This window comes from Gopherus flavomarginatus, chromosome 5 (assembly GCF_025201925.1).
Source record: "Gopherus flavomarginatus isolate rGopFla2 chromosome 5, rGopFla2.mat.asm, whole genome shotgun sequence".
Lineage (NCBI taxonomy): Eukaryota > Metazoa > Chordata > Testudines > Testudinidae > Gopherus > Gopherus flavomarginatus.
The window spans coordinates 88911976-88924829 of NC_066621.1; the positions used below are offsets into that span (position 1 = coordinate 88911976).

Sequence of the window (12854 nt, forward strand, 5' to 3'; positions counted from 1 at the left end):
AAGTAATCGAGGACCATATGATGTTTATAGATCGCATTTCTCATTTGAGTTGATTGATTGGCCAACAGATCAAGAGCTGCGGCTGTTTGGTTAGTTATTATCTCTAAAACAGCCTGTAGCCTGATTATCCAATTCAAATTATAAATAGGCTCTCTGGCCCCTGATATTAATTCATTTGGGTTCCAAGTCGCTGGACCATAATGTTTTATAATTCGTTCAGGGGGCCATTCCTGAGCTTCCCATGTTTGGGAGCTTCCGGCAGTTAGGGTGGAGTCTACGAATCGTTTTTCTCTAACTAAATCATCATATACTTTAATTCCCAATTTATTTCCTTGCGTTTGGGGTAATAAAAAGAATAAGGGCCTAATATATCCAACGTAACATACTCCTGACCAATTTGGAGGCAACCTTCGGTAGGCATATTGCCCACAAATCCAGTAATGGCCTTTCAGGGCCCAGGTTCCATTAGCAAAAGGGCCATCCCAGGTTTCGGGGTCCAATGGTTCTTCATAATACAAGTAATTCCCTGACCCTAAGGGCCCCCCTACTGTGGCGTGTGAGCCGTCGGAAGCACAATATTCACATTTCCATGCCCCAGCCCCTGGTTTCCAAGTACAATTACAGACCCACTCTGGGTTGTTAGTGCTAGACCAAAAGTGTTTAAAGTGGGTGCGGGTGCCATTATGGTGCTGCCATGCCCACTGAAACCACCATACTACGTGCTCTTTGCTTGTAGTATTATCGCGTTGGCAACTTAAAAAGAGGGCATCAAAAAATCCATCTTGTCCTACCGCCCTGCAACCTGCACCTGTATGATGTTGGTAGGAACATTCTACCCAGCTATTATTAGTAAGTTTGACATGTGTATGGTTCTATCTTCCTTGATATTTAGAGCAGTCATACGGGTGGCAGTGGGTTTGGTAACAATCAAATCCGAGGGCTAGGGTCCACTCACACTCACTTGTCCCCAAATATACTCCCTCCTGTTTTGTTCGATTAAGACACAAGAAGCCCATTGCAGAGGAATAGAGCCGCCAGGGACTACTATCCGCTGTCCATATTCCTGTTCCATTATGCACTATACTTAAATTACTAATCCACCACTTGGGTTGCACTGGCTGGGCTACCCAAGGCCATTCATCTAATTCTCCCGGTCCCCCACATATCCAACAGTTGCTAAGATTAAAGGAATTTGCTATAATTTCCCCTAGTTGTATAAACCTGTTTTCCCAACCATAATTATAATGAAAATACAGAAACAAAAATATTACTGATTGCTTCATTGTCTCTTTTTCTTAAAGAGTCCTTTTAATCCGTCGAGTCCTTGATATTCCCAGGTAGAGTTTTCACCTGTGCCATCCCGGGCCTCCAGAGCCGGGGCGGACAGAGGGCTGATCCAATCGTCAGAGGCTTCGCCTGTGCCTCCTCGGGCTTCCGGTGCCAGGGAGGGCAAAGGGCTGGTGTCCTCTACTGGAAACTCAGATCCTAAAGCAGGGTTTACGTACCGTTTTACCCGTGTGTGATGTGTCCATTTACTGTTTCCAAGGAGTTTAACTGCAGCCTGGCTGATGAGCGAGACTGTGTATGGACCGTCCCACCATGCTGTTATAGGATCATGTTTCCATTTCTTAACAAGAACCTGGTCACCGATCTGGAATGGATGTACAGGTTGGTCCAATGGAAGAGACTGGAAGGCTGCTGCGTAGCGATGCAATCGGGACAAGACAGTCTGTAGAACAGAAACCTGTTTCCATAAAATATCTTTTCCCACCTCCCAAGTTACATCCTCTTGAAATCCTGGAATAAGAATACGAGGGGGAAAGCCAAAAACCAACTCGAAGGGTGATAATTTCAATCCCTTCCGTGGAGTACTTCGAATTTTAGTCAAGGCCAAGGGTAAAGCATCTAGCCACTTTAATCCAGACTCCATACATAATTTAGTAAGAGTTTCCTTCAAAGTTCGATTCATTCTTTCTACTTGCCCAGAGCTTTGAGGTCTCCATGAGGTATGTAATTTCCATTGTATACCAAAAGCTTGGGATATTTGTTGTGTTACCTTTGACAGGAAATGACTTCCTTGATCCGAATCAATAACCTCTGGGAGGTGATATCGAGGAATGATTTCCTGCAGTAAAGCTTTAGTAACAGCTCGGGCCTGGCAATGTCTGGTGGGGAAGCACTCTACCCACCCAGTGAGTTGATCAACAAAAACAAGTATGTATTTGTAGCCTCTGCATGGGGGCATTTCAGCAAAATCAACTTGCCATTTTTGAAAAGGGTAAGTGGCCCACGGTCTGCCGCCCATGGGGGCCGGTGGACCACACCCTTTCTGATTTGTCTTTTGACAGGTAGGACAATTTGTAACAATTCTCTGGGCTTCCATATGCATGCCCAGTCCCTTAAGAGTTCGGATGGTCAGATCAACCATTGCTCCCGACCCCATATGTCCTTCTTTGTGTATGAACATAAGAATTTCCCTCAACACGGGTCGGGGAACAAAGATTTCTCCTCCGGGTAGTTTCCACCATCCTGAGGAGATCTGTTGAACCCCTATGCTCTGGGCATATTGTATTTCCTCCGCTGTATACTGAGGGGGCGAGGCCTTGGCTTCAGTATCCTGTGTCAAGAGGAGCCATGCGGCTCCTTCTTGTGCGGCTTCTTTTGCCGCTTGATCAGCTAGTTGATTATATTTGCGTTGTTCAGCTTGAGGGGTCTTCCCATGGGCACGCACATGGATTACGGCGACCCACAGGGGAAGCATCAGGGCTTCTAGGAGGGTTTTGATAAGACCCCCATGTGCAATCTTTTGGCTTGAAGCCGTAATGAATCCTCTCTCTTTCCACAGAGTTCCATGGGCATGCACCACCATATAAGCATAACGACTATCAGTATACAAATTAAGAACCTTTCCAGCTCCCATTCTAAGGGCTTCGATAAGGGCTACTAATTCTGCTGCTTGAGCAGATATGTTAGGGCTCAATTTGAACTTATATACTCCTTTGTTTTTAACCACCACTGCTGCCCCAGTATGCCGCTTACCATTTAACATGTAACTAGACCCATCTACATACGCTTCGATATCAGGGTTTGACCAGGGCACATTGGAGAGGTCTGGCCGGGGTTTAGTTTCTTTCTGCAAAACTTCAACACAGTCATGAGTGGGACTGGACTCCTGGGAAATCCGAGGGTCTGGTAACAAGGTTGCTGGGTTAAGAGAGCTAACAGCCCTAAAAGTTAGATTGGGGGCTAATAAAAGCCCTACCTCATACCGTGAGTGCCGACTGGGATTTAAGTGTTTCTCTCCGGCTCTTGTCCCTAATATTTGAGGCACTCCATGGGGAACCACAACTTCAGTGTCCCCACCCAGGGTTAACTTTTCAGCTTCCTGAACAAGGAGGCTGGTTGCCGCAACAGCTCGTAAACAGGCAGGCCATCCCCTGGCAACAGGATCTAATAGTTTTGAATAGTAACCAATTGGTTGCCAGATTGGTCCTGAACGCTGACACAGGACCCCTGCTGCTACTCCATTTCTTTCATGGACATACAGGGTAAATGGCTTTCGAGGATCTGGAAGAGCCAAAGCAGGAGGCTGAGTTAAAGCTGTCTTAAGCTCTCGAAATGCTTTCTCCATCTCCCTGGTCCATTTCCAATAGAGCAAACCTTCTTTAGTTAAGGATTCGTATAGGGGTTTGGCTTTTCCCCCATAGTCAGGGATCCAGAGTCTACAAAATCCGGTTAATCCTAAGAAAGCCCTTAACTCCCGGGGATTTCGTGGTTGGGGACAAGCGAGTATGGCCTGGATTCTTTCTTTTCCCAATCTGCAATTTCCTTTGGATAGATGATATCCAAGAAAAGTGACCTGTTGCTTCACTAATTGGGCTTTTTCCTTTGAAACTTTATACCCCTGCAACCCGAGGTAATTAAGGAGCTTTACTTTTTGCACTTTACAGGATGTCTCGTTGTCAGTACTTAAAAGCAGATCATCACAATACTGAACTATGTTACATGAGGGGTGTTTAGCAAGGAATGGGGCAAGGTCTCTTTTTAGCTGGCTGCCAAAAATCTCAGGTGCACAGGTAAGTCCTTGTGGGACAACAGTCCACAGATACTGAGCCTTGTAATGGGTGTCTGGAACTTCCCATTCAAATGCAAACAGCTTTTGTGAGTCAGGGTGTAGAGGAACAGAGAAAAAGGCATCTTTTAAATCTATTACAGAGAACCAGCTATGAGTCTTGGGAATCTGACCAAGAATAGTATGGGGATTCGGAACTACTGGAAAGGGGGCTTCTATTTGCTTGTTCACCTGTCTTAGGTCTTGTACCAATCGATACTGTCCGTTAGGTTTAGGCACCCCTATTATTGGAGTATTGTATGGGGACGTGCCTTCCCTGAGCCAGCCACATCGCACAAATTTGAGAATTAGGGGTTTTAGACCAATTTGTGTAGCCAACTTCAGAGGATATTGTCGGACACGGATCGGACTGCTTCCTTCCTTAAGATGTATCCGTACTGGGGAGGCATTCCGAGCCCGTGGGACACTTCCCTTCTCTGCCCAGACCTCAGGATTAATCCCCGGTATCAGGTCCCCTTCTGTACTCTGTTATTCTGTATTTTTGGCAAACAATAAGGCCATCTGATAATTCGAAGCTTGTTGTTTCGGAAGCCTAACCTCAATAGTTCCATTGCTGAACGAGATTTCTGCCTGCAATTTAGTGAGAATATCTCGTCCTAGCAAGGCAATGGGGCATGAGGGGCTACAGACAAACTGATGAGAGATCTGATGGTCTCCTATTTTAACTAAAAGGGGAAATGTTTTCTTTAGGGCCATCTTCTGTCCTTCAATTCCCTGTACTATTTCATGTCCTACAGCCTTCCTTTGGGGGGCCTCAGTACTGGGGAGTAAACTAAGGGCAGCATCAGTGTCAATTAGGGCCTCTATTTGGTGGCCCCCTATCTGAATCTGTACCGTGGGATCCAACTCAGCAGCTTGTGCTGCTAAGAGGGGCCGCTGGGTCCCCCGGTCCCCCTATTGGGGAGAAGCACTGTCCGAATCTGCTGTGTTATAGTAAATTGGGAGTGCTGGAGCCTCATTTTTACGTCCCTTTTCCATAAATCGTCTTTTAGGACATTCATTTTTCCAATGGCTCTCCTCTCTACAGATGGCACACTGATTGCGCCCTAAGCGGGGAAGTCGTTTCCTACCTCTTTCCCCAACATACTCAACGCCTTCGTTTCCCTTTCTTAAAGCCATTGCTAGGGTCCGAGCTCCCTTCTTACGTTCTTCATCTTCCCGTCTATCATATACCTTTAGAGCAATTTGTAATAGCTCCTCTATATTCTTTCCGGATGCTCCCTCTAACTTTTGCAATTTCTTTCTAATATCTTCATAGGATTGACCAATGAAGAGAGGAATTAACACACGTTTCCCATTTTCATCCTCTGGGTTCAGGTCTGTGTATCTTTTACAGGTATCACAAAGTCTCTCATAAAAAGCAGCTGGATTCTCATTTTTCTCTTGTCTGATATTATATAGTTTGGCCCAATTAGGGGTTTTTCGAATGCAACGTTTCATACCCTGCACTATAGTGGCGGCATATCGAGCATGTTCGGCTCGTCCTATTTCGGTATATGACCACTTAGGGTCGCACTCGGGCACTCGATCAGCCACTGGGGCTAACTGGTCTGTCTCTGCGACCCACTCACGGGCTTTTGCCACAACCATTCGCCTTTCCTCTGCTGTCAGTAATGTTCTCAAAGCTATTTGCATATCAGTCCATGGGGTTATGAGCTGTTATCAGCATTTCAAAGACTGTTGTAAGGGGGGCCGGATCGTCTGAGAAAGACGGATTTTGTTGTTTCCAATTATATAAGTCACTTGTAGTAAATGAGACATATACCATGGTCATTTTACCATCTTCTCCTAAAGTTTCACGTAGGGGCATTAGATATGCCGGGCCACCTTGGTCCTTACTTCTTAATTCATAAGTATGTATGGGCCCTTTCTGTGTGGAGTCAGTGGAAATCCTGGTAGAGTCCTGTTCTACTCTTGTATCCTCTTTGTCCCCTGCAGACACAAAAGGGGTGCTAGTGCCTTCCCCTTCCTGCAGGTGAGAAAGGTTTGGGTACAAGGGAGGAGGAGGAACCATATATTCCAGAGGTTGTGGGATTACAGGGGGAGGGCATGGCCTTTTAACGGGGGTATTGGATTTCTTAACCGGGGCTCGGGCCAACAAAATCTTAAGGGTCTTCTGCCTACATTTTTGTAACCGGGGGGGGGGGGGGGGGATTGGCTACCAGATCCTGCCAAATGTCTATGTACGGATACTGGTCCCAATGCCCATCTCGGGTCACAATACCATGCACAGCCTGTACAATATCTAATTTTAATGTACCACCATCTGGCCAGTCTACCTTAAATGTTGGCCATTCTATCGTGCAAAATTTTATCAGATCTTCTTTACATAATACCGTCCCATAATCTGCCTGGCGCCTAAACGCTGTACAGTTATCTAACATGCATCCTAGGGGTGTTCCAGAATAAGAATTTTGAGTGGACCCCATAGACCCCATACTGAAGACTCAAATGCTATGTACATACAGATTCACAACAGATGTTCACTGAGGTTCGGCTGACCCCCCTTGCAATCAAGATATCCTGGTCATCGGGTTTCCCTTTGCAGGAGTCTTGGGGCGGCTAGGGTCAGCTTAGTCCCAGATGTAACTAGTAGCAATCACTCACCATCCACACAGAAACACCAAATGCTTATACACGAGTTGAACTTCCAATACACAATAAGGAGAAGGAAGAAAAGCGCAAGCAGGCACAAAAGAGTTAAGAGTTGTGTTAAACAACCCATAAACTAATACCACACAAATCATTCACAAAACTATAACAATGCTACTAGTAGTATACCTTCTCGTTGCAATTTCCGTCATCCAACCCACACTTCGGGGGCGTTAATCCTCAACCCTTTGGAGGGAAACGCACTTACCACCCGGAGTGGCCGCGTCCGGCTTGGGGATGTTGAGGAACCAAAAACTCAGTGCTCTTGTGTCCTTTTGGGACTTACTCTAGAGAGGACACTGCTGCCCCGGTTGGCCGTGGTGGTCCGAGAACACGAGCCGCACAATCAGCTCGGGGTGGCCACTTTTCTCGGTACCAACCTACTAGCCGATAGCGTCAGCGCTCTCTACAGGGAGAGTCCTGCCGCGGTCGCCAATTTGTTTGCCAAATTAGGCTCGTTCTCCCCGGAGCTAGCCAATTACTCCAAAGAGGGACACAGAGAGCTTTGACTGTTTTATTGAACGATCAGCTGAGCGGGTGTCCCCCTCGACTAATGCCAGAGGGAAGGCACACCGAGACAAGCTTTACATTGTATATTTATAGCATTTTACACGTCATATCGGACCACACTGGTCGGAACATGTTTTTCCTGAGTCATCCTGAGTCAGGGGTCGTGGGTACATAGGTTTATTTACCTGCTGATGTCTACATTCCACGTTGCTCTCCTTGACCATAGTACTAACAGTGTTTACCGACCAGTGCTTGTGACAGCAGGTCATAGTGACAGCAGGTCATAGGCTAGTATTGCATACAACAAATTTTCAATTCATCCATTTACCTATCTTTAATTCATCGATTTACCCATCACAGACATGGGAGTCTCTCTTTTTTTACCATTTGGAAAAACCAGTATCGGTTGGCATGCAAAATAAAGCTCAGTGAATTAACCTAAAATGAATTCGAAAGGGTGCAATGCAGGTGCCGGCAGTACACACCGGTGCAGCTTGTGTGTGGCAGTGAAGTGCTGGCGAGCGTGGTGCATTACGGTTAGCACCGCATGTGCAGCGCAGCGCAGCGCAGGTGTATGTAGCGGAACGCCGATGGGTACAATACAGGCGAGTGCTTAAGTGGATTATTTGCACAGGTCAGCCAATATACACTGATCCTCTGCAAACATGTAAACAGTGGCGCTTTCTGGCTGCCCTGAGTGACACGAATGAAATTGGTCTCTGCCTGGGCAGCGCGGAGTTAAGCCAGCCCGCTGACAACAGCTCGCTGCCGATCTGTGCCTCGGCGGCAGATTAACGCTGCTTGAGTCCGGCACCGCGGGTTGCTAGTCTCGAGCTCCTTCGCCCGCGTTTCCTCCGCTCCCCGCTTACTCTTTACCTTGGTTCCGCCTCACGCTAGCTTCGCTCCTCCTTTTCACGCTGGCTCCCGCCTCCTCAGGCGCGCTCCGCCCCTCCCCCGCGCGGGCTCTGCTTCGCGCTCCTTCCCTTCCCCCTCCCCTCCTCCTCGCGCTCACGCCGCTCTCGCGCTCCCTTTCCCCCTCCCCCCTCGTGTCTCCCTGTCAGTGCGGTCGCTGCGCTGGGAAACATGGCGTCGGAGGGAATGATTTTAACCAACCACGACCATCAAATCCGCGTCGGGGTCCTCACAGGTAACGGGCTGCGGCCGGGCCCGGTGTGTGTGTGGGGAAGAGCCGGCAGAGGGTCGGCGCTCGCTGTTAGGCCGCCCCGCGGGGCGTCCCAACGGCTCTCGTCTCCCGTGACGGCGCCGCCGCGCGGGGCGCCACAGCCACTAACCAGTGTTTCTGGGCCGAGGCCTGGGCTTGGGGGCTCCGGCCAGAAGGGCGGCCCCGGCTGCTGCCGCCGCCGTGCGCGTGAGACCGGGGGACTGGTTTGGGCGCCGCTGCCGCATGCGGGCAGGCTGCTCCGCGCTGCACTGGGAACTGGCCCGTAAATAACCTGAGCCGTGGGGTAGGGGAGGGGGGAAGAGCCGGAGATGGCCGGGCCCCGGGATTGCTGCAGGTGCAGCGGTGCCTGGGCTAAGTGTCCCTTCGGCCAAGCCGAGCTCAGGGGAGTGGACCTGCAGGTCTCACCCGGGCGGGAGACGAGCTAAGCTAAGCTTACGCCCCCGGGGAAATGCCTCTGAGCGTGGCACGCGCGGCACAGGAGGCACCTTTGCAGTGACTCTCTCCCTTCCCTCCTGTGTCCTTTACTTCCAGGAAGGGGGAGCTCGCCTGTGTGTGAGCATGTGTGGTGCCACTGCTCATAGCGCACTGATGATCTTGTAGTAAACTCATGGCACATGACATGCTATTGCTGTAAAGAATGATTTCTAGATCCATAGTATGTGCTGCAGCTTCGGGGTTTGTTCGGCTTTTGAGGTTGTATGGTTGTTTTGATGTAGTGTGGAGATTCAGGCTCCTGAGTGGGAGACACATGCCTAAAGCCCATGGGGTATACCTCTTTATGGAGAATAAATCTGGATTTGTGGGTGCAAAGATACTTGAGACATTTATTTCATGTCCATTTCAGAAAGCTTTTAGCAGGAGTTCGAGAAGGGATAGATGTTGAAAAACCGTTTTATGACCACATTGACGAGTCCATAGGTGTTCAGGATGGAAAGGGATGAATTAGCAGACGGGGGAGCGCTAATTAGAGTTATTTATTGAGCTTGGTGATGTTAAATAAGAACAACCCTACCTCACCTCTGTTTAAAAATGGATTATATTTGTCTGTGTTCTTGTCGGTCCCAGATATTGGATGAGCGTGTGTTCTGCCTATGAATGTCCTACTGGAAGCTCCTTTGGGTAGGGAAGCGAGACTGAATGTGACATATAGAGGGAAACCCTCGAGTCTGATGGTGCACTGTTCTTTCCTCCTGGTGCTGAAATTGCCAGCTGACTGACTTTCACCAGAAGTACCCACCAATAGAATGAAAGGGTTAGAACAGGGACAGGAATTTCAAGCCTTACTGCAAGATTATTGTGACAGAATATAAACCTCTAGAAAATGCCACAGTAGTAGTAATAGAAAAGTAAATCTGTAGTGTTGGTTTTAAAATTTAACCATCAGATCATTCATAATGGCATAAGTGGTTTGACAAAGTGTGAAAGTCAAATTGCAGGAGTTTATACCTTTCTATTGACGTACCCTAGGTCACAAACACAATTTAATTTTATAAAACTTAAAGTATGAGGGGGAGAAGTATGGCAGTTACAGAATATTAATTGCATGTTTTGTACATTTTTATGTAGCTTGGATTTTTCTCCATGTTGATTGGAGATTTCTGGTAGCTGGCATATTTCTTTTAGAAACTAAAAGTCTAAAAGTTTTTAGTTCTTGTACATTTTAAAGAAATGCAATGTAGGCCATAAGTGATGCAACAATCTCTTAAACAATTGTTTCAGTGGCTTGAAATAACCATCTGATATCACTAAGATCTGTTCTCTGTTACATATCTGTGATTATAATTCCTGTCTGATTATTACATTTTGTACTTGTTACCATAAATTGTTTTTCCATTGAGAAGAGTACAAAGCCTGTCTTTAAAAAGCAAACACACCTGTCCTTGTTCCTTAAATTCATAATTTTGAATTAAAATATTGAAGGTTGCACTAAAGTGTTCTTTCAAGTGATGAGATGGTTTCTGTACTTAATTTTTAATAGCCCATTGTAGTTTAGCCAGTGGACTTTTTACAGACTTCTAGTCAGAATTTATACAAATATATTATTTGAAAATAATATCATTGGATGAGCTTCATTCTCTTCTCTGTGATGTTTCTGTTTATCCATTGAAAGCTAATATTTGCACTATGAGGGTTTTTGTCCTCTGGATGTTTTTGTTATCTTCTCTCCAGCTGTGAATTCAGCAAATATGGTATGCGGTCTATTGAAATTTCTCATAAAAATGAACTAATAATTGTATGTTGGCTAATTTCTGAAATAATAAGAGTAGGAAGAGAAACGTTAAACATAAGCACTATTTTTCTAGCTTAGTCTTTCAAATTCATTCAGGAATTAGAAATCAGATAATTAATTTAGCTTGGGCTTTTTAGCTTTCTAATTAAGATTATATATCTATATATTTGTTTCATTATCACTAAAGTAATAAAAGTACATATGTGTATGTCTTATCAGTACAGGCATATAGACTTATATTCCTGCCACACTTTGAACTGTACATTCAGAAATGCTATATTGCATAAAGAATAAATCGTTATTTTTCCTTTAAAATGGTAATCAAATACTTTTTACAGTACGTTTAAATTCTAACTGTTGTATATTGATTTGTGAGGAAAAAAGGTTACATTTAAATGATTGATTTTTATGTAGTAGTTACTAATAGATGTATTTTACATGGGTCCTACCTGTTTTGCTTATTGTAGATATTGATGGTTGTTCAATAATAAATTATTAATGTCAAGTGAATATTTTCGGCCTTGTAACGTGAATCGGTTATGTTCAAATAGGCTTTTAGAATAACTTCTGAAAGTGATCATGGTTTATATATCTTCAAGATTGTGTATTGCTGCTTTTAAGAGTTTGCTATTTAAAAATAAATGTTACTTTTCACCTCTCTGTTCTTAGTTTGAGTACTGCAACAATTTATTACGATAGAAATTTAGAATGTAAAAAGATTCTGCTGTCTGTATATGTGAAAGCATATTTCACATTGACATTCAAAAATATACAGAAAATGATGTCTTGATATCTTAGTTTTATTTATTGCAGTTAGTGCAGCATATACCAGAGTTGTCAAACTTTTTGTTAGCTGGGGTCACTAAGAAGTGGGTGTATACAGAAGCCACTGTCTCAAAATCCAGAAAGGATCTCTTTGAAATGTAGAAGTATACTGTGCATTGTACAATATTTGAAAGCTGACTTTCATATTTTCATTCACATTTATTGCTATGTTTTTATTAAAAAAGCTACAGCCTTGACCCTACTCACAGAAATATGGACAAGTCTAAACACTATTGATAAAATACAGAACTAATAAACTAGGGCAGTATTTCCAATATGGGTAGGAAACCTCATTAGCTAATGGATAGATAATTGCTTTCTAGTTTTTGTATAGTATGCATTCCAAGATGTTTCTCAGTGTAAAAGTATGCAACTTTGAAAATATCAAATAGTGTCCTACTGTTAATGCAGTGTTGAAGTTAAAGAAAGTGATCACACAGATTAATTTCAGATTTTCGGTTTCCTACTTCATCTGTGTATTTATGGTACACATTGAACAATAAGTCTTTATATTTGCTGTGTTCTCATGGGGATAATACAGCAATTAAAAGGTCCTCATAGAATCATAGAGACAGAACTGGAAGAACCTCAAGAAGTCATCTAGTCCAGTCCCCTGTACTCAAGGCAGGACTAAGTATTGTCTAGACCATCCCTGACAGGTTTTTGTCCAACCTGCTCTTAAAAATCCCTGATGATGGAGATTTCACAACCTCCCTAGGCAATTTATTCCAGTCCTTAATAACTCTGACAGGAAGTCTTTCCTAACGTTCAACCTAAACTGCCCTTGCTGCAATTTAAACCCACTGCTTCTTGTCCTATCCTCAGAGGTTAAGAACAATAATTTTTCTCCATCCTCCCTGTAACAACCTTTTATATACTTGAAAACTTTTATCATGTCCCCTCTCAGTCTTCTCTTCTCCAGACTAAGCAAACCCAATTTTTTCAATCTTCCTGCATAGCTCATGTTTTTTAGACCTTTAATCATTTTTGTTGCTCTTCTCAGGATTTTCTCCAATTTGTCCACATCTTTCCTGAAATGTGAGGCCCAGAACAGAACACAATACTTCAGAGGCCTAATCAGTGTGGAATAGAGCGGAAGAATTATTTCTCGTGTCTGCTTACTATACTCCTGCTAATACATACCAGAATGACGTTTGCTTTTTTTGCAACAGTGTTACACTGTTGGCTCATTTGACCCCCAGATCCCTTTCCGCAGTACTCCTTTCTAGGCAGTCATTCCCCATTTTGTGTGTGTGCTGCTGATCGTTCCTTCCTAAATGGAGTACTTTGCATTTGTCCTGATTGAATTTCATCCTATTTAC

The 12854-nt window shown here is 44.7% G+C and overlaps 1 protein-coding gene across 21 annotated transcripts in view; it reads left to right on the forward strand.

Moving 5' to 3' along the window:
* Positions 1 to 8187: 8187 nt before the first annotated feature.
* GPHN (gephyrin) overlaps positions 8188 to 12854 on the forward strand; it is a 596340-nt gene continuing 591673 nt past the window's right edge. For 5 of the 21 annotated variants that reach the window (XM_050953495.1, XM_050953481.1, XM_050953504.1 and 2 more), the window contains exon 1: positions 8223 to 8441. Coding sequence is in view for 12 of the 21 variants with exons in the window: in XM_050953481.1 (XP_050809438.1) it covers positions 8378 to 8441 (64 nt within the window). In the remaining 9 variants the exon portion in view is untranslated. Of the gene's footprint in view, positions 8442 to 12854 lie in introns of all 21 variants that reach the window. The other 16 variants (XM_050953492.1, XM_050953483.1, XM_050953502.1 and 13 more) reach the window with 6 other exon arrangements.